This window comes from Solea solea, chromosome 19 (assembly GCF_958295425.1).
Source record: "Solea solea chromosome 19, fSolSol10.1, whole genome shotgun sequence".
Taxonomy (NCBI): Eukaryota; Metazoa; Chordata; class Actinopteri; order Pleuronectiformes; family Soleidae; genus Solea; species Solea solea.
The window spans coordinates 9,814,851-9,836,833 of NC_081152.1; the positions used below are offsets into that span (position 1 = coordinate 9,814,851).

Consider the following 21,983-nt stretch of genomic DNA (forward strand, 5'->3'; position numbering starts at 1 on the left):
TATGTTATGTTGTAGTATCTGTATCTGTTATAAGAGTAATGTTTTTTGACACAGGAGGATGGTAGTGTTAGATTTTTACAGGTATTTGATGGCACTGGGAAAAGCAGTCACTTTTTTTCCCACAATACACCACACAGATTATCGTAACTGCTGAGATACATGTGACTGTTTTGGAATACAGAATTGGAAAACGGGCATTTTTATTTGTGTGGATGCAAAACACTTCAGGCACTAATTCTATTTTATTTCACAATAAAGAATACACTTACTGAAAGGAAACAACAGGGAAATTATACAGTTTTTTAGTAATTGTATACTTTCTCTGGATTCTGGATCAAACAATCACATGTTTACAGCCTCAGTCATGGTTAACAGAGTTTTTTTAGTGTCTGTGAAACGTGTTATATTTTCTTATTGCATAAACCAATGAAGACTCCTTCGTGTGTTGTTGTTGTGGCTGTTAAAAAAAAAAAAGCAACATATTTTCAGTGTAATCCATTCGCTGTACTCAGAAATGACCATCTAGAGGCGCTGTAGGCATCTTGTCACCGGAAGCCAGGGATGTCTACGTCTCTGTTTTGAACTTTGACCCGCGGCAGTGCACGCTGTTGGTCACCGTCAGTGAACCAACGTGGAAACTGTTACTGTAAAAACTTAATTATTTTAGGGTACATTGATTGTGGCAGAGACTAAGTGTCTCATGTCACATTCCGCCTGGACTTTTTAAGTCGACTCGTCAGCACGACTCAAAGGTAAACACGGACTGGTTCATAATGTTAGTTTGTTTACAAAATGTCGCTGTACTGAAGGTACTTAGCCTAAAATTAGCTAGCTAGCTGGTTGCCTTGGCTTGGCTGTGTGTATTTTTAATAACTGATGATCAATGTGTTGATAAATGCTTTAAAGCAGGTGCAACCGAGGTAATATATAGAGTTCGTTGCATTTATATATGTCTGTAGACTATTATTCCATGTTCTTAGACGAAACTAGATAGATGGATAGGTAAATGGATACAATTCAGTCTGTAGATGATCCTTCAACCAGACTGTTATAATTTGATTTGTTATACACCAGTGGGTTTCAAGAATTCTTTATTGCCATTATGTATTGTATACACATAACGAAATTTAGTGTGGCAACTCTCTACTTCAAAGGGAACAATATCTTGGGAACAAGTACACTATAAATAGTTAAAATAAGTACACAAATAAGTGAATAAACTGTACAATAAAAGTATGTACAATACCTGTCAGCAGCAATGTTGAAAAACAGATGGCAGTGGAACAGTATGTGTGCAAGTCCCAGTCTATGAGGCATAACCAGTCTTTAAGGATGCAGGATTGTCCATCACTGATCCATGTTGTTGAGAATGAATTATACACCGCTTAAAACATGATAGATCAAAAATCCTTTAAGTTATTAAAGGAGTCGTCCTGTCAGAAGGGAAAATCATCGAACAACAAGATAATCGATTTTTATACAGGTAGTCTGATTGAGACGCACAAGGTCTCATTTTCAAGAGAGACCTGTTTCAATAATAAAATGCTAAGAACAGGAACAAGTTTCCAGAGATTTGTTGTGTGTTGAACAACTTCAGATCCTGTACAATGCGTTTCAGGTTGAATGGGCAGCAATGGGTTACATGATTATAGATGACTGTAGAATATCAGTGTTGTTGGCTTAATAGTCTACCACTTTGCCACAGATGGGGAAGCCACAGAAGAAGAGGAGCCTTGCCGATAAGGTCCGTAAGACCAAGACCTCTACTGAGATCAAAAACAACCCGTTTGAGGTGAAAATTAACAGGAAGAAGTTTGAAGTTCTGGGGAGGAAATCCAAGCATGATGTGGGTCTGCCTGGTGTGTCTCGATCCAAGGCCATTAATAAGGTAAGAGAAAATCTCATGCCCTGACACCTCACCCCCGCCATACCATCTTTCCTCTGCAAGCAATCACACAACAAGAACATTTCTGTGAGCTGCCATTTCCAAAAACATTGAAATATGTTGAGTTCACTCTAATGAACTTAAAAGTCGTCAAATGATTTTTTAAAGCTCATGCTTTTAATAAAGTTTATCTTTATTTCTTACAAGATATTCATCTTGTGATGAGCTTGAACTACCTGTAGGAGCTGACCAGTAATCGTGAAGGTTTAGGTGATGTAGAAATCCTCATGAGCTCTTCCCTGTCACAGGTAGAAGAGACCCGGTTTTACCTCTAAAAGTCTTGGTGAAATACTCCAGAGCCACAGACTTTGAGACTGACATGTTTCTCTTTCTTCTAACTCATACATTGAAGAGAAGAGAAGAGATTCTGAGGATGTTTTGCAAATATGGCCCCTTTTGAATTTGAATATTTTCTGTCAGTATTGCAGAATATAGAAGAGGAACGTCTCCTCTTCTATTAATATTGTAAATAGATTACAAAATATTTGACAGTTTGCAAAAAATAAAAAATAAATTCTCTTCTCTGTAGCACTATATCTGGCAGCATTGTGTCACAGCTCACGACTAATTTAACACTATCTGTGCTGAGAAGTCCAGTGTTCACAGCATCATGCTGTGAGAGAGAATGTCTGCAGAAGGGACTGAGAACTTTGACCAAAAGAGAACATGACCAAAAAGTACAAGGCACAAGTTCAATAAGCACATATGAATATTGTTTTCTTTTATGGTATGACTTAATGATTTATGATTATGTATTCACTGTATGTACTGTATACATTTGTGATCTGTGCAGACGCCCTGACTTTTCTCTTGTTACACCTAAGGATAATGTTTGCGAGGGGGTGCACAGGAATCACACAAAGTGTTGCTCTTTGATTTGTAGAGAAAAGAAACCCTCTTGAAAGAATACAAACAGAAGAACAAGTCCAGCAAGTTCATCGACAGACGCTTGGGAGAGTACGACACCAAGATGGCACCAGAAGACAAAATTCTACAGAGGTTTGCAATAGAGAGACAGGTTAGTGATGTTGTCAAAACATTTTTACTGGCACAGTCGACATAAAGCCCAGACAGCAGCAGTAGTAAGCACTATCTGAGGCTTTGACTTCATTCTGTAGCTCTGGCCTTCATAAATCATAAAATAAAAATAAATAAATAATGTTGTTTATCAGTTTTAATCTTGTTTTAATATTTTTTTTTCTTTGCATCAGCTTTTCCTGCCATATTAATGAACCAACTCTAAAATTAAAAAAAAAATAATGAGACAAAACCCTTTGAACACAGAAAATGTCACCCTGTCAACATTAAGAAAACGAGAGCTAACACAAGCAATGTTCGTGTCTGAGATATGTGGTTGTTTATCCTGATCTGTAACCACTAAACTAAAATGGGGTATGATCGGTTAACGGCCTGTAATATTATCGTCTCTCAGCGTGCCCATGACAAGAAGGACATGTACAACCTGAATGAGGAGGAGGAGCTGACTCATTACGGACAGTCGCTGGCCGAAATGGAGAAATTCAATGATAATTTGAATAGTGATGATGAGTCAGAAGAGAAAGGACTTTTGTCTGGTGAGTATAGAGCACGTTATTAACTCTTTGAAAAATTGCCAAATATGGTTTGGCTTGCAAATGTTTACTTGAAGCTGAAATAGCATTTTGGCTTCAAGTTCATTATGATGTTAAGAGAAATTGTACAGTTTTATCGTGAAAGAAGAAGAACACATTCTGTGCTAATATTCAGGGAAGCTAAACACCACTTTTTCCTGTTTGATATTTAGTATCAGTAGATAAGCAATGTTGTGATATTGTACCAATCAATATGGTCTTTATTTTACTAATTCTAAACAAAAACTAATACACACTCAATGTGTCAATGCGTTTACCACCTGTGTTCCTTAATGAAATAGTCAAGTGATATTTAAAGGTTAAAGATAATATTAGATTTAACTTTCCTCTATTTCTGATATCTGATCCAGTGATTTTTGACCAGAATTGTACCAATACTGAGTTACCGACAAATATTTACATTTGTCCCCTGTAAGCCTTGCTTGGACCCTTGTTATTCTCTTGGCCACTGGGACAGGGCCAGGACACTGAAATACTGTCACCACTATTGTTAAAAATGAGCTGAAACATTATGGTGACAAAAGTGTTTCTTTTTCTCACCCAGCTGAGCTGACTGCCTCCCACTTTGGAGGAGGAGGCCTCCTTCGAAGGAAAAGTGATCAGCCTGACGAGGAGGGAATCCAGCGAGCCAAATCCAGACAGGAGCTCATAGAGGAGCTCATCCAGAAGTCCAAGCAGGAGAAGGTGAGCTGGTAACATGCTTCTGTAGATGGATACTCCTTATCACATGTATTTGGGTCCACACTGATGTCATCATTCTATTGTAATGAGTCAGTATAAGTTAACAAATGTGATAATCTTGCTTTAGGCTGGTGTTTTTGTTGTGGTTGTAGTCACATTGTGGCAAAATGTTTTGACTCCAGATGGTTAACTTTTACATTTTCTTTCTCAGCGGGAACGGCAGGCGCAGAAAGAGGAGGCACAGGAGTTGACTGAAAAGCTGGATCAGGACTGGAAGAGCATCCAGATGCTGATGGTGCAGAAGACACCCAAAGCTGAAAAAGAGGAGGAGAAGCCCAAGGTAGAAACACCCCAATAAGTCAGCAGAAAGCAGAATTTTTTTAAACCAGTGAGAGAGGTTGATTTTTCTTTTCTCTCCTCTTCTGTGGCTTCCAGCTGGAAGAGTACGACATGAGGGTCAGGGAACTCGGCTTTGAGATGAAGGCTCAGCCCTCAGAGAAAATGAAGACCCCAGAGGAGCTTGCCAGGGAGGAGAGGGAGAAGCTGCAGAAGCTGGAGGTAAATTTACTGTGTGCAGCTGTACAGATTTAACTTCTTTTTTTTGTTATCTGTGTGCTGTAATGTTCTTTTGTTCCTTGCTTTTCCAGTCAGACCGTCTGAGGAGGATGATGGGCGAGGAAGCTGGCAGCAGTGCACCAACACAGATCCACATGTCTGCAGATGACCTTAATGACGGTTTCATTCTGGATAAAGATGATAAGAAGACTCTGGCTTATCAGGTATAAGACAACACAGTGTGATGGCTGTGTGAGTTATTTTCCTTCTTTAATACTCTTCACTTTGTTCGATGATTGAAAGTTTAATCCAGAGCGTGTTTCATTTTGTATCTCTAGGATGGTCTATGGAACATTGCAGAAGAGGGCGGAGGTGAAGATGGAGAAGAGGGAGAGAGTGGTGAGGATGATGAATCGGAGGCAGAGGAGCAAGATGAAGATGGAGAAAAAAACGAAGAAGGAGAAGAGGAAGAGGAAGAAGTGGATGAGGAGGAAGAGGGCGAGGAGGAGGAGGAGGAGGAGGAGGGCAGCAGTGAAGAAGAAGGAGAAGATGGCCACTCTGACTTGGACTCTGAGCAAGAAAGTGAGGATGACGGGAGAAAACAGGATGATGAAGAGAACAATGCCACACAGCAGAAGAGCCTGAACCAAGAGGAGATGAAGGCTCAACAGGAGGCAGCTAAAGCAGAGCTCCCATACACATTCACTGGTAAATATAGACTGAAGTGGATTTAAAAAGAAAGTCGACTTGGATTTTTTTTTTCTTTCAAAAAAGGTCTTTCTTGATTACAGCCTTTGTGTAGATCAGTACTTATTCTCATCATTCTCCGTGTACATAATACTGTATATGTTCCTCCAGCTCCAGAGAGCTACAGCGACCTGAAAGATTTGCTCTGTGGCCACACCCCAGACAACCAGCGCCTCATTGTGGCCAGGACTCAGAAGTGCAACCACCCGAGCTTAGCTGTCGGCAACAAGCTTAAGCTGCAGGTACAATATGAAATGGGTCTTACATTTGTAAATGAAAGAGGTACACTTGTGGTCAACTAATATGCAAACGGTTTATGTCCGCCCTGTCGTAGAAACTGTTTGGCTTTCTGTTGGAGTACGTTGGAGAACTGGCCACTTGGAGTCCACCTGAACTCAGCACCATAGATAAACTCATACCGTGAGTCCAGAAAGTGATTTATGTTTTTCCTCAAATCTGAATATTAATATTTAGTACTTTCCTTTTTTTTTTCAATGTTTCTTTAACTCTTATACTCACTGTTATGATACTGTTTTTATTATTTCTCCATAGAGAGTTGTATACCCTCTGTCAGATGTTCCCTGAAGCAGCCTGTACGTCCATGCAGGGCTTTTTTGCAGATGCTGGTCACAGCCTGGAGGAAGAGCTTGAGGTCAAAGGGCATGGTGCTTTCCCAGCCCTAGACATGGTATGGATTAGTTGCTGTTAGGACTATAAACATGGATAAAGAGTGTTTATGCGCATGGATTTAAAATAGGTTTGCAAAAAATGAGCTATGTAATTTGCAGCTATTCACAAATAGAAAGATTGTCTGATGTTTGTTTCTATTATTAATGATGGTATATGGAATATTGCTGATGTTTAGATGGTGTGATCTGTGTTGTTCATTGTTTTTATTGATCCATAGACTGTCCAATAGTCAGTCAGCATTTGAAAGTTAAAGGAGATTTTTTTTTTATGCATACATTCATTTATACATGTCCAGTGGCCTCACAACAAAAATCCCTTCATCAAGGTTATACTTTTCAGTTTTGAAACCTTTTTCGTCATAACTCTTTGACGTGCCACATGGAGTTGTGTGGATTATGAAGCTGAGGGAGATGATTCTCCGCCACCCACCGGGGGGAAATTTGAAATCAGCTTCTCTCTTAATATGATTAACACAGTCTTTTTTAATGTTTGTGTTTTTGTGCGTTTCAAGCTGATCTACCTGAAGGTGACGGCGCTGCTGTTTCCTACCTCTGACTTCAGGCACCCTGTCACAACTCCAGCGCTGCTATACATTAGCCAGGCTCTTACCAAGGTATACAATCTGGCTTAGTAATCATTATTCTATTCAGTGCTTTTCTCCTAAAACATCCCTCAGACAGTTTCACTTATTTATTATACTGAAATACAACATCATTTTCATGGAATATATACTTAAGTGATTTATAACAGAATTTTTCCTGTGCTTTATTTGTAATATTTCAGTTGCCATAATTATACCTCTGTGTGCTTTTGCCTCCGATTGTGAATCCTCAGTGTCCAGTGAGGTCATTGCAGGACGTTACATCTGGTTTAGTGCTTTGCTGTCTGGCAGTGGAGTACGTCTCTTTTTCAAAGCGCTTCTTACCTGAGCTCATTAACTTCCTGGCTGGAACGCTACACCTGGCAGTCAAGGACAAGTCCTCTCTAGGTAGCCACATGTTTCCTCAAGACTGTCATGTTATTGTTATTGTATTTATTTGTAAGCTCACAGACATCGACGTCATGTTGCAGGTTACGCCGTGGTGCCGCCTTTCAGGTCGTCTGGGAAGAAAAATGATCTGCTGGTGTTATCGGATGTTGAGTCCTGCAAGAAATGGAGCAAGAAGGAACTGCCACTGTCTGCTACCCAACACCTGGAGCTCAAAACAGACCTGGACAGAGACCAATACAGGTAAGGAAATAGTGGATGGGAAATATGCATAGGGAAGTTGAACTCCAGAGTTTCACGAATGTCTGCAAAAGTGGCTCCAGACATTCTCCATATTGTTTTGCCAGCTCTCTAGTATAATGTCTGGATAAGGTCTAAGTGAGCTCATGTGAGCGCAGCAGCGGAAAGTGAGTGAATGTGAAAGTGAAAATGTCTTGGTTCCTGGTAAGCCAGGCGTCATCCTCCCATCTGGATTCTCTAAAGATTTCCTGCTGTTGTGAAAGTGTCTCACCCACAAAATGTCCTGCTGTGTTTGTCGGATCCAAACTAGAAACCGTGGAGAATCTCCAGACCCAATTCTCTGGACACCACTCTCTGGAATTCATGTGTGAAATTGGCTCTCTTTTTTACACTTCAGTTTTTTGAATAAAGAAATGAACTAAATTAACCATAATATAAAACAATTCTTATTAACTCCAAAAACATGACACACATCTTCATATCATACCAGAGCTAAGCAGTGAAATACACTCTGTGGAAACTTTCTCCTTTTAAGCCAGATTTTTCCCAAGTTGCTCAAGTTTCATTAGGTCATTAGCTTCAACTGTATGTAAAAAAAAACATTTGTCAGTCATCACAGACAAAAGTAATCATTTCAGCAACTAACAAGTTTATGTTTTGGACCTGTCCTTCAAACAGTCCGATGACAACATTGATAGATCAGTTTTCACGTTTGAATTCTTATCAGGTCACTACTACTTCAAAATGATTTTAGAATTAAAACATGATCTGTGTACACATTTGTATTTAAATCTGATCTGTGGATGTATGTGTGGGAAAAAAAACAACATATAATAATAAATGGACGAACCACCTGCCTGGAAACAATTATAGGCACAGTAGGAAGAGAGGGAGGAACACGAAGTGTGAGAAAAGCCTTTGTCTCATCGTGTTTGTTCTAGCTCACGATGACACGTGACGAAGTGAGAGGAATTATTAATTTATAGACGTGAAGAAAAAGACTTATTTGTGTTTCTGTTGAGGCAAACCTCAAGCACATTTACCTCATTTTACATTTTATTACAGTACCTGTACAGACTTAATGGGTTAAGCTGTAAACGTTCTCCTCATGTGACTGTGATGAGCGGCCAGCCTGGTTTCACACAGCAGGTGGTGTGTGGGCACAAAGCAGAGCTTGCAAACAGGCTGCACCGAACCGTGGCTGTGCACAGTTTGTGAGAATAAACGTTTTTATTTGTAGTCAACAAATTTTAATACTTATAAACTTAAATGTATCCATGGCATTCGTTTAAAAGCAACTTTATCTATACAGTCTTTAAACTCATGACACAGACTGGGTCTTGTTGCCCCAAATATTCTTTTTGTTAATCATCTTAAAGGACCAGTTTGTAAGAATTAATGACCTCTAATGAGACTTCAGATTGTCACAAACAGACGACTCCTTCGCTCCCCTCTCCCAAGAGCATCAGGGAAATACGGTGAACTGTTTTTGTACTGAAGTGATCGTACACTTATACAGGTAGTGTATTACATTTCTGCCAATAAACCCCCCCTACATGTTGTGGCCTGATCTAGTCCAGTCTCCTCCACACTCTAAGGGAACATAGTGACACATGTGTTCCTTGCACCTGGTGCTCAGCCAGTTTCTAATATCTGCGTTTCCTCCAGGCCCCACACACGCACACACGCACACACACAGACAGACAGAGCTGTAAACAATGTGTGGTAGCTGTGGTAATTAGTGCCCGGGTGATGCAGCGAGGCCTCAGGGAGGAGAGAGGGGATGACGGAGTGCAAACAATGCTCTAAGGCAGAAGTGTGTCTCAATGTGTTAAGATGAATACATGGATTGGATTTGAAATCCTCACAGTCACAGTGACTTCCATTGTGAAGCAGTGAAGCAATTTGATTCGCGTCATTTTGGTTTTTTAAACCAGCCACCAGTGCTCGTTGTCAATCCCAATGGTGTCCGCTCATATGCACTATGTGTTATTGTCTATTTTCCTTTTAAATGGGAACATACTTTACATCATGTTGTATGTAAGAAGACCTGAAACTAGTAGATTGAGACCATTTACTGCTCAGAGAAATGTGCACGGACGATATAAATCAAATCAGACGTTTGCTCATCGCATCCATTAAAACGGCTACGTCCACGTTTATATGCAGTTTGTGTTTCTTCATCCATATAGTATATAGCAGAGTTGATATTAGGGAAAGACTGAATATTAAGATATTGATAAAAGACGTAGTCAATGTACCTCACTGTTATTTCATCAGTGTCGCTTATGTATTAACATCTGCTCTGAGAGATTTGGTCTCTCAGTGGCCATCGCTGACGATTAGATCTAATTTTTCCGTGCTATGCCAATACACACAAATGTCATGTCTGTTCATGAGAACATGTTTTTTAATGCTGTACAGATGTGATTGTCCTCAATGCCTTTGTCAGTGTGTTGGTAGAAGCCATAGCTGGAGAGAGAGAAATAGTCTGGGCGGGTTAGAGTGAACAAAAGCACTACTTGCACTGCTGTAACATGAAATTTAGATTCTAATGCTAACGTATTCCAACATATGGGCACTGATTAGTTTGCCAGGTGATCTAATAATAAAATGAATCTGTGTTTCTGTTTCTCTCTCCACAGGTTGATGTGTTTGTCCACCTGCCTGGACTTGGTGAAGCGCTGCTGCCTGCTTTACAAAGACCTCACATCCTTTCCACACATCTTCCAACCGATCAGAACGCTGCTTTTCAAACATCTTTTAGCTCAAACGTTACCAGAGCCTTTACAGGTTTGTAACAGACTATCACAGACTCATTTGTCCCAGTCTTTCTTTTTTCAGTTGCATTAATGTTTGTTGTTTGCTGTGGCAGGAGCTTCACAGTACGATCCTGGAGGTCATCAGCAGTGTTTCAGTCACTAACAATCCACTAGTGTTTGAGAAGAAGAAACCTATCCCTCTGAAGCTGCTCACTCCCAAGATTGTTGAAGTGTAAGCAGTCATGTGCTTTAAGACTGTGTCAAAATCCAGAAGCAAGAATTAAACATACGTATTTCCTTTTTTTTTTAAAAGATATCTCACCAGCCTTTTTCATATCTGTTAGGTTGGACTACGGGAAGAAGCGTGGCAGCACCAAAGAGCAGAAAGAGCAGGAGCGACTGAAACACAAATACAAGAAGGAGTTCAAAGGAGCTTTGAGGGAGATCAGGAAGGACTCGCGCTTCCTGGCCACAGAGAAGCTCAATGAAGTCATGAGCAGGTACAGATGAAACGTGAAAGTTTTCACACATGTGTGCGAATTATAGTATTTGTGGTAAAAGGCCTCTAACCATTTTCCACTTCCTTTGTTTTAGAGATGCTGAGAGAAAGAGGAAGGTGAAGGATCTTATGGGCAGCCTGGCCACTCAGGAGGGAGAGTGGAAGGCCTTAAAGAAGAGGAAGAGGAAGTGAAGAGGGGGATGATTTTCTCCGTCTTCTCTTCCCTGTCATACAGACTCGTGTTCAGCTTTGCGTGTGCAAGGTTCAAATGTGAGGAACTGTGTAGATCCAGTTTGATCATGACGACAAACTCAACTTGTTAACATGCATTTTATACAGTTAAATACTAGCTGTCGGGATCGAGTTGTTAAGTATTCTGGTGTAGACATTTGACTGCAGATAGTTCCCTTTTTGTTCCATCAGAAAAATAAATGTCTTTTTATCTTTAATGGTGTCCGATGTTTAGTCGTGATAAAAATGTGAGGAGACAAACTCAAGGAAGAAACAAAGTCATTTACAAATCTAATTAAATTTTAAAAGTAATTTCTTTATGTACAACTGGGATTTCTGTTCAGGCAGAAACAAAACAAAGACACACAGGTTTGCATGGCTATTCTTCTTGGAACACTGCATATGATTTTCTTTTCAAAAGATGAATTTAAAGCGAAAATGGACCAACAGCATCTTTTAAAGCTGCAAAAAAGTTAGATTAGTTCGTTTATTGTCCCATTGGTGAAATTGGTTTTCACAATTTCTGTACATGTTGCAGAACATGAAAAGATCAGACACACACACACACACAATGTACATGACATATATGGCTTTGTTTTGTTTAGGGTGGAGATTCAGCAAAAGGTATTAGGCTTTTGCTGAAGCGGGCTTTATTGCATTTCATACTTTTGAATCTCCTTTGTGAAGGTAGGAGTTGGAAATGATGGTTGAGTGGGTGTGTGTGGTGTCCTGTTGAGTTTTATCCACAGATGATTAAAATACCTGTGTTATGGGAATGTCCTCTCGCCTGATCAGCACGGAATGGACGACCTGAGGTAATCTTTCTCTCTCTGATCCTCTGCTGATGCGTTTAATGTCTGACTCTCTTGTCTTTAGCTTTCTTTGCAGCTCAGGCAGTTGTTGCTGGTGCTGGAGTAGCAATCATTCCGCCAAGGGGACCCAGTTTGCTGTAAACAGCGCAGACAAGGAGCAGAGGTGTCATTCTCTGTCTCTTAATCACCTGATTTTCATTATGATGAAAAGTTATTATGGACTTAATCTATAATTCACCTTTTAATACATTAATAGTTCCATTAAGGATAATACATTAATCTACAGTTGGGTTCTGTATTAAGGCCAAGTAAGTATTATGAGGTCATACCATGCTCACATGACATGTGTGATTTAAACAGGAAATAGACTTTAAAAGGAATGGCTTGACTAGTCTGACAGGAAGTGCTGCTCAAACTTGAATGGTTTAGTTTCTAGTGCTGGTAAATGTGTGGATGTGTTGGAACAGCCAACAAAGTATTGAAATATCCCCCACTCTGCATTTAAAAGTCAAAATCTCCTCCGCCTGCTTTAGATGATGTGGTTCTCAGCTTCTCCTTTTCTCAGCAGGTAGAGCGTCAACAATTTCTTTAATTCAAGCTCACACTCGTGATTTAACGCCTGCGGGGCCTTGCGTCCGCCTTGAAGAGCAGCATTCCTCTGCTGATGAGCCTCCACTCAACTTATTCATCTTACACGGCCTAATATCCAACAATCCTGTATGTCTCCACTGTTTCCTATCTGGAGCTGCTCCACAGGTATGGATTATACTCCACAGTTCTTTTATACTGAAATGTGACACTCGTTACACAAGAGGTTTTCATGTTGTTATTAATTTACTTGAGAATAAATGAGCAAAAATACCAAACTTTTGTTTTCAGGGAGCAGCACAGGTGGAGGGATGCAATGGGAGTTTGCAAATTATTTTTTGATCCGTGTCAATTTCCTCTGTCTTATTACATACTGGAGCCTATTATAATAATAATAATAATAATAATAATAATAATAACTTGTGTTAAATCCAGCGTCAAAAGACATTTTGCTTTAATGAAAATGCACCAAAAAAACAAATGTAGCCTAGTATATTTTACAAATACCCATCCATGTAGGATAATGAAATCTTTAAAACCACAACCTGTTCATAAGCACATGCTCAATACATGATTATTGCTGTGTTGCTGCATGTTGTCGGCTTATGTCAACACATATTCATTCTTAAAAAAAAAAACAGAATTGGTACGGCTCTAGTAAAGCTCCCTACATTCAGAGATTGAAGATATTTGGATGTGGTGTGTTTAAAAACACTTTAGAATGTGTTGTTCTGCGATGAAATTGTATATTATTATGTATATTAATTTATATATATTATGCGACCAATATCGCATAATATATTATGCGATTATGTATATTAATTTACAAAGACGAAAACTAAGCACATTTTTTGCTACAATTTTGGTTAGTTTTAGTTTTATAAACACAATTCAGTTTGTTTATCTTGTTTGTTTCATAAACTGTAGTTTTTATCTTTATTTCAGTTATTGAAAATGTTTTTTTCCAATTCTAGTTTACGTTATTTCATTACTTTTATAATAACCTTGGATATCGGTCGCATTGCAAACATGTCAACACAGCGATTTAAGAAAAAAAAAAAGTCAAGAAAAACAAGGATTTTTCACGTTTTTTATTCAACACTTAATAGTTTACATGCTCTTGTTTTTCAAAAGTCCAGTCATGATGATATCTATATATATATATTTATTCATTCATTTTTTTTATAGCAGCAATAGCTTAAAGAGTATGAACGCACAAAATTTGTTCCACCGCAAAAAAAACAAACAAGAAACAAAAACAGTGACAGCTCACAAACAAAAAGAGAGAATATCCTTTTGATTTAATCTCAACCAGATCTCTGGAAATATTTGATTTATTTTGAGACACTTAGGTGTTTTGAAGTGGTAAATCGTGGTGGTTTTTCCACGTTACAGCGACTGACCACACAGAAAACACACGTACACACACGCATGCAGTGACCAGGTGGCCTTCTCAGTGGGAGGGAGTCACTGTAAATGACAGCTGGTCTCAAATGACACACACACACACACACTTAATCTCACTTTCCATACAACAGTTACACATTTACTCCGCTGAACGCACGCACACACAGAACAAACCACACACAGACACCACGCACAGACTCCATAAAGGACCAAAACGAGGCACGACGGGACTTGGCAGAGCGACATGGAATGTTTTTCGCTGATCTTTGATTGTGAAGCTCTCAGTCGTCGGAGTCCTCCTGAGAAAAAGAAGAGGGGACACTGTGTGAAACTCACTGTCATGTGATCATTTAGATAGTTTTGGTCATTTTTTTTTAGCTTTGGATCAGATTAGGGCCACACATGAACATTGTTTTGGTAACCAAAATTCAGGAAAAAAACACCAGAATTCTGAGTTTAAGGTCAGAATCCTGTCTTAATCTCAGAATTATGGCTTTTTTTATATTGTTTCCCAACATTTTTGGACAATCTCGCCATTATATGTGCATTATAGATTAAAACATCAGTATAGATAACTATTTCAACAATCTAATGATAAAGGTTCCTGTTTCCCCCTTAATTCTTCAGTCTTGTTATTGCTGATTTGACTATATATAGTATTTACAACCTGTGAAAAACAAACGTGTCTCTCTCGCTGTCTGTCTGTCTGTCTGTCTGTGAAGTGATCAATTGCAGCTACATATTTATTGTCTTACCTCAGTAGCTTCAGCGTCAGCAGGCTCAGTATCCACCGGTGACTCTGCCACGTTCTCTACTGCGGCGGCGGCAGCGGCAGCGTCATCAGTCTGGGGGGGAAAAAAGGACGAAGCAGGTCGGCTACATGTCTCTTATTCTTACACAGCAAACTGAATATTTCATTGTTTTTGGACTGTCCATCAGTAAAAAGGACATTTTTATAAACAGTTACTCAAGGAAATAATCAGCAGAACAAACACAGATGCACCTCCTCGCCACTGTGACGCCTAGATACAGATGTGATTTATGATTGATCATCAAATCCTGTCGAAAGTCATGTTTGAGTTAGAATAATGTTATGATGAGTTTGGTAAATGGGAGAATTTGTATGTCCCTGTCTAAGGCCAGACAGTGAACCACAGCCATACCTAGGATTTGAAATCAGGAAGACTTGGGTGTCTTTTAATCCCTTACACTACAGGATAATTAGGCCAGATTATCTGTTCATATCGGCCTCAAATCAGAAGCACCCATGATTGTCAGAAGGACCAGATTGGGACAAAAAAATCTATCTGTCCAATCATCCTCTAGTGGATAGAAACCGAGTCACATGACGTCTGTAGCTCTATATTGTAAATGATTTTATAATTAGACACCGCTGTCAGTGACAGCTGCTATCATCCTGGTTACAGGTGACCTCTGTCAACTGTGAAGCTCAACATGTGAGCTCAGCTTGTTATTATGTGTGACCAGTGTCCACTTGGCCACAGCACACACACTTGGAAGCAGTGATGGAAAAACAAACACAAATGCACACACACTTCACTGCGCTCTTACCACCTAATTACAATAATTTCACAACAGTCATTATGATAACTGACGGTCACTTTGGTGCGAGTGGGCTGCTGAGAAAGGCTGGAAGTGCTAATGAAGGAGCATGACGTCAGGGTGATGGCTCTCCTATATAATCTCAGTCCCTCTTTTTTCAACTAGGGCTCGTCGCCAAGGTGAAGACCCATCTCCCTCACAAGGTCTTAGAGACTCTAATCTATGCTTTTATCGGCTGGATTATTGTAATTCTCTCCATGTTGGTTTAGACCGGTCATCTGTGCAGCGACTCCAGCTCGTCCAGGCAAAAAAGAAAAGAGAGCGCATCACATCACCTGTGTTGCTCCTACTGCTACTGGCTTCCTATTCCTATTAGGATTGATTTTAAAATATTATTGTTGTTTTTTTTTAATGGTTTGACATCATCTTACCTCTCTGAACCCTCTTTATCTTCACGCCCCATCCCTGAGCTCTGAGGTCTAAGAACAGGCTGCTTTTAGATTGACGAAATCCCAACTAAAAAAGAACCGGGCATTTTCTGTAGCGGCCCCCATTTATTATGTCACTATTTTTTTTTTTATTGATTTTATGTTTTATGCCTATTGTGTTGCCGCGCCTTTACCTCTGCAAAGCACTTGGTCGTTTTTAGATGTGCTCTAGAACTAATGTTGACTTGACTATTGAGCTCAAAGGATGCTTTGATGCCACTGATGTGACCTTTCCTAATGGGGAGCGCAGCCACGGTGCACTGATGTGCACATGTGACCTCACAGCAGATGTTGCACTCACTCTCTGTCTCTGTAGACCTGTTTACTCAGAGTCGCGTTCATGTGTCGATACACACAATTTCTACTGAGGTCAGATCTCATTTTTAAAAGTTGAAGATGTACTTTTTAAGTGTGTGATCCAGTCGCTGGTCGTCTGTATGTTTCAGAGCGATTTCTAAGCACAGGTGACTTCCTGGGGGACGTGAAACGCAGCAGCCTCTGTTATCGCACGCTTCTGAAAGGACTTGGGGCAGTGAGACCTGTTTGCTGAGGTCACTTTCTCATCTGTCTTTCTATCTTTCGTCTCCTGATATGAGTCACCAGCAGCAGATGAATCACTGACACTGATGACGAGATTAATCACGACCCTGCGTCCTCCTTTCCACCTTTATGCCAGTGTGTGTGTGTGTCAGATACAGGAAACAATCTATGATGGACACTCTAAGCCTGGCATCAATTTTCAATTCAATTTAATTCAATTTAATTATTATTAGTGGCATGAAACAATGGTTAAATAAGGACAGTCTGTTACTTTGTGTGCGCATATTAGTCGATTTCCCCCTTTTTAATCAGACCATCATTTTCTCCGTTTGTCCACCTGTTTATCTGCTCTTCCGAACCAGTTTGTCTTACTCATAATGAGGCTGTTCACACTCCAGGATGACCAGGACCATTTGTTGTCTAGAATCACACATCGGTGCGTTATTGCTGATTTTGTTGATTCCTTCATTCCCCCCATGTTTTTCCTGCTAATAACAGAACAGGAGAGCGAGAGCGTCGCAAACAAACACAGTCGACGAGCCAAAGGAAACGTTTGACTGACTTATTTCCTGCTAATCACAGAACGAGGTGATGAGACGAGCAGCTCATTATTACAGGAAATCAAATTAAATCCAAGTTTAACACTATCAATCTGGAAATATGACTATGAATGTGTGAATGTTTCACTGGTGTGATAATCAAAGTGGAATTATGGGTGCATTTTTGTTTTTATTTTTCTTTGTATTGTTTTAGCAGATGATTGTGAATGTTTCATTTGTTCCCTTTTTTTATCCATTGGCACATTCTCCCCCCCTCACCGTCCTTTTGTGTGCATTAGATAAAACCACAAGACCTCCTATTTTTTTTTTTTTATATAAGTCCTCCACTCTGACGGATGCCCACATTTCCTAATCTGGACTATGGCTACAAAATCTAGAGTAAAATAGAAAGATATGTTCACATTTGCTAAACGTTCAACGGCTGCTCATTAAGACAAAAGAGCAGCCGAGCTGTCGCACCAACGATAGGTTACATCATGGCTTTTTCATTTCAAAGCAGAAGTGATGAAAATAACTCAAGGTCAGGAGGCCGACGTGACACCGCGGCGATTAATAGCCGACAGCCAGTGGCAGCAAATCGATCAACGAGCGTTAAAGTACGATTTCCAAATGGGTTTGTGTCCGTCATGTTGAGTCATTTAAGTTTGAAGCGAAATTCTCTCACCCTTAAGAGAAAGAAATATATCACGAAATAGGAGCACAATGTGGATGAAACGGTTGCATTTGTGCACAAAGTGTATATGCAGTGAGCATCTGGGTGAGTGTGTTACCATGGCAACAGTGTATGAATATGTAAGGGGTCAGTGTTGCCAGTGTGACAGTCCCGACGAGACCTACAATATATCACGTTTGGTAGTTTGAACGACGAGGCAGCGTCACATTTGACTTATAAACACTTTGGAAATGATTCAATCTAATTTGATAATCTCAGATCACTGGGTGATGATCTCGTTACACCTGCTGTCACTGACAGATCATAGTGAGCTAGAATTAGACGTCGACCTTTACACTTAAACTCTAGTCATGTTCACTCTCACCGTTAATTACATCAAAATCAAATATTAACACAAATACTCCTTAGCAGAGGTCTCAATCTCTAATATGCTCTAATATTAAGTCATAATGAGGCTACTTCTACAGTATATGTTTTTGAAGAAGTAGGTCATTTTGTATCATAATTATGTCTAAATTCTGAACTATACATTGATCCATGTCAATGCAAGACACTTGCATTCTGTGAAATAATGGCCAAAAAATATAGTTATGTGATGTAATGTTAAAAATCATAGCATTTTTTCTAAATGTTGGACTCTTTATCTCCCTCCTGACCAGACTAGACTCGTGAGGGATCATGGGAATTGTTGTCTTCTCATTATGGTTTGTTTTTTCCCCTGTGCGTTTGCAGAACGTGCAGCAAACGGCACTGACTAATTGTGATCCATTAGAGTCAAATAGACGCAATGCAATATTTGAAACAACCACAGTGGCTCACTACAGTAGTAATACTGAATATTTCCTTCCTCATGCTTTGGAGAATTGTCCAAAAAGGTAGATGACATCATTAAAACCAAATCAATTTCCTCGAATAGGACGACAGCTTTATATGGGTTTGAAGTGTTGGAAATGCATTGCGTTATATAAGTACTCAAAATATATAGAACATTTCGTCTTTTTGTTTTCAAATATTCTATATACATGGTTTAATGCTTTTTCTTCCTTTTCATTCAGATGTCGCTGTCTTACCGGTTTGGCTGGATCCTTCTTGACCAGTCCGGTGACAATGGTGCCTGCGCTCTCCACAGTTTTCTGGGCCACAGCCGTAACCCCGGTAACCACAGCTCCACCCATGTGAGATACTCCAGACACAGTTTTACCTGCAACTGCATGTACAAACAAAGGGAGGAGGAGAATAAGGGAGGGGGAATTCAGGAGGGTTTATTCTACCTGTGAGGACAACTTTACACCGATATTAGGAGGAAATGTAATTTAAGTGGCGCTGCCCTTTAGTGAAGTGTCTGGGATAGATGTCAACAGGTTACAGAAATTGCATTAACTACAAGCTGTGTTCTTTAAGTGGGGATCGTTACAAAGAGTTTTGTTTTGTTCTCGTTTTGCCTGTTTGAAACAGGAAAAATGGGTTGACACCTTAAATGTAATCAGGAACAAAGCCTTTGACGGTTTCACCCTCCAATTGTCTAAACAATGAATTTGGTTCACATTTGTTGAAGTGAGTTTTATCCGAACACTTTGTTATAATTCCCAGCATTTTACTGTACATGTAGGTGTTTACTATTGTTATTATTATCACTAAAATCTAGCCTAATCTAATGCTTCGTTTTGGCCTATTCTCAACCAAGAAATCACAGCCAGTAATAATCTTCAATTTTGTATGATTCTCCACTTATCTTTGTAGTTTTTCCTCATGATTTACTAAATAGATACAGGAGGCAGGACTATGGTGATATAGGATCATAAGGGGCTCAACAAGCCAATGTAGACTTAAAACGATTAATTTGGCTGCTCCTTGCTATGGAACGTCTCTGATTTTAAATGTCCTACATCACTGGTGTAACAGACCTTTGACATGAACATTCCCTCGTCCGTTCTCCCCTATTTTGAGGACTTAATCAGACGCTCCGCCATTGTGTTTCTCTTATAATCCCTGACTGTGATGAATTGGATACCACAGACCATTTTCCCTGGATGCCGTCAGTGCACAGTCTCCATTGGCCTCTCTCTGCTTGTTGTGTGTGAAGAATGGCGAGGCCCACGGGGAGTAAGGCAGAGCAGGGCGGTGAAATATGACACGGATTCTCACCTGCAGAGTTACATCGCTTCTCAGTTTCTAACCTCCGGAGAACCCAGTGACATTATACGCGTTTTGCTTTTGTGTCTGTATACAAGTCGTAACTAAAAAAAAACACAAGCAGAGACCATTTTTTCAGACTAAATAACAATATTTTTGACATTTTGTTCCAAATTTAGGTCCAGAGTGTAACACATATGGGTTTATTTGCCTAAATTCGATATGCTAAATCAGTATTATAGTATATGTGTATAAATGCTTTAAAATAAAATACTTTTTTTATTTTCACAGCCTTAAAGTAAGGCTTCATTATGGACCTTAGGCAAGAGCCTTGTTTTAAGGAGGCCACCATCTTGATCCATCATGTATTTACAGTGTACAGTGCTATTAAAGAAGAAAAGCATCCTCTCTGGTACGCGAAGGCCATTGTGGTGATGTCATTTGTTAGAATTAATCAAACTAAGGCCGTAGTCTGACTAAGAACAACTCGCAGAGTATATATGTAGAGGACAATTTCTGGCAATGTACGTCTGACTCCGCCTCCATAGGTGGCGCTGTATCTCGCTACAAGCTAGTGTGCATTAAATCAGTTTCCTGTTGACCTTATCATCAGAAAAACAAACGGCGAAACGACGAGATGGATCGTGCTGTAGCTCTAAAGCATAAATCTCATCGACGCCATTGCGTTGTTTGTTCCTTACCGGCATCAGTACTGCACTCTATACGCCGTCTCCTACTACCTTATCTGGGTCAAAGACCGGGGAGGAAGTTTTAGTTCATGCACAGAACACCAAGTCCAACTCCAGTCTGACTAAGCGTATACATACAGGAGTAATCGGACTATGAATCAGATTATCCAGGTATGTTAGCCCGATTTTAGTCAGACTAACGTGTTTTTACATGACATTAGGAAAACATTAGGATTGCCTTAGTCTGACTAAAATCGAAATTCTAACTGACTGAATCTTACACACAGGACCTTTAAGATCTACGTGTATATGTTTTTAATGACATGCATTCACTTAAATTGTGGTTCTTTTACCTAGAAATGGCTTTCAAAAAATAATATTACGGAATTTAAATCTGCTCCTGCTCTCTTCTATCTCTACCTCAATCACTTTTCTTTTCTCCTCCCCCTTTTTTTGAAGTCCTCCACCTCTCATCATTCATTATTTTTTCTCTCCAGTGACACCAGGTGGAAAATGCCTTGACATAATAAGGTCTAGTATGTTGAGATTTGGTGATGTACAAATACAATTTGAAATGAAGAAAAATATGAAATAGAAAAGTATGCTCTTACCTGTTGAGACACCATCTATTGTTTTGTTGCCTGAAAGGGGGGGAATGCAGATGAGGCTTGATTAGTCCATTATAATTATTCAACTTTTTTTTTTTTCCCCCAGACAAAAACTATGCATCGAATGATTTGCCATGCAGCAGAAGCAGTACCTACTAACCGACTAACATGACCCCATCTTTCGTCATCTCAGCTGCTCCGGTCACTCCCTGCCTGGTTTTCTCCGCCGCTGCCACGACTCCACCTTTGGCTTTGGTAAAACCCTTCTTTACCATGTCCATGGCTGCTGCTCCCTCACTTTCGCTCACACACACACACGCAGCTGCGAGGATGGAACAAAGAGGAGACTCGGTATTAAAACGACTTACACACACAAACACTAAACGACGCCGCCGCCCTACTTCTCTCCTTGACACATTCGTGAAACCACTATCACCGTCTCTTGGAACATGTGAGCTGCTGCTGATAGAAGCTGCTCCTATACAGATTAAAGCCACCTGTAGGAATTACAGCTCACAGCTGGGAATGAATGCATGAATGGGATGAATGGGTTTTTACTATTAGGTTACAATCAAAAATAATACTCATTTAAAAACAAAAAAATGAAATAAAAGGCGGCACTGCCTTCCAGTGCGAGAAGGAACATGACATAAAATCTCTGCTGTGAATGTACACGTATAGACAGTGAAGGAAAATGAGTAAGAAATAAATCAGAGAGATTCGCGGTCCACGCACCTGTTTGCTCCAACTTCCTTTAATGAGGCGAGACTGTGCGAGTGTTCCGGGATGACAGCGGGGATTAGAGTCAGTCACAAGAGCTGCTAAACCGGTTTATTGTCTCCAAACTACTATTGTTTGTGTGTGTGCGTGTGTGTGTCTTCTTCTGAACAAGCACACGGACACACAGACAGAAGGACAGACGCTCCACGGGTTTGACAGACGCCTCCTCCCAC

The 21,983-nt window shown here is 40.0% G+C and overlaps 2 protein-coding genes across 2 annotated transcripts; one reads left to right on the forward strand and one right to left on the reverse strand.

Annotated features, from left to right (window-relative positions):
* Positions 1-582: 582 nt before the first annotated feature.
* Positions 583-11,187, forward strand: nop14 (NOP14 nucleolar protein homolog (yeast)). Its single transcript, XM_058618197.1, has 19 exons — positions 583-752; positions 1,706-1,888; positions 2,829-2,963; positions 3,378-3,519; positions 4,121-4,260; positions 4,469-4,597; positions 4,693-4,815; positions 4,905-5,036; positions 5,151-5,520; positions 5,671-5,801; positions 5,894-5,979; positions 6,112-6,247; positions 6,761-6,862; positions 7,084-7,237; positions 7,321-7,480; positions 10,123-10,270; positions 10,353-10,471; positions 10,584-10,739; positions 10,834-11,187. The coding sequence occupies exons 2-19, from the start codon at positions 1,706-1,708 to the stop codon at positions 10,928-10,930; spliced, it is 2,643 nt and encodes an 880-aa protein (XP_058474180.1). The 5' UTR covers positions 583-752; the 3' UTR covers positions 10,931-11,187.
* A 2,258-nt stretch (positions 11,188-13,445) lies between these two features.
* Positions 13,446-21,457, reverse strand: LOC131446130 (alpha-synuclein-like). The gene is made up of 5 exons (XM_058617152.1): positions 21,191-21,457; positions 21,034-21,063; positions 18,671-18,807; positions 14,532-14,621; positions 13,446-14,075 (listed from the first exon to the last, which is right to left on the reverse strand). Exons 1-5 carry the CDS (start codon positions 21,309-21,311, stop codon positions 14,058-14,060), a joined length of 396 nt encoding a protein of 131 aa, XP_058473135.1. The 5' UTR covers positions 21,312-21,457; the 3' UTR covers positions 13,446-14,057.
* Between the last annotated feature and the right edge of the window lie 526 nt (positions 21,458-21,983).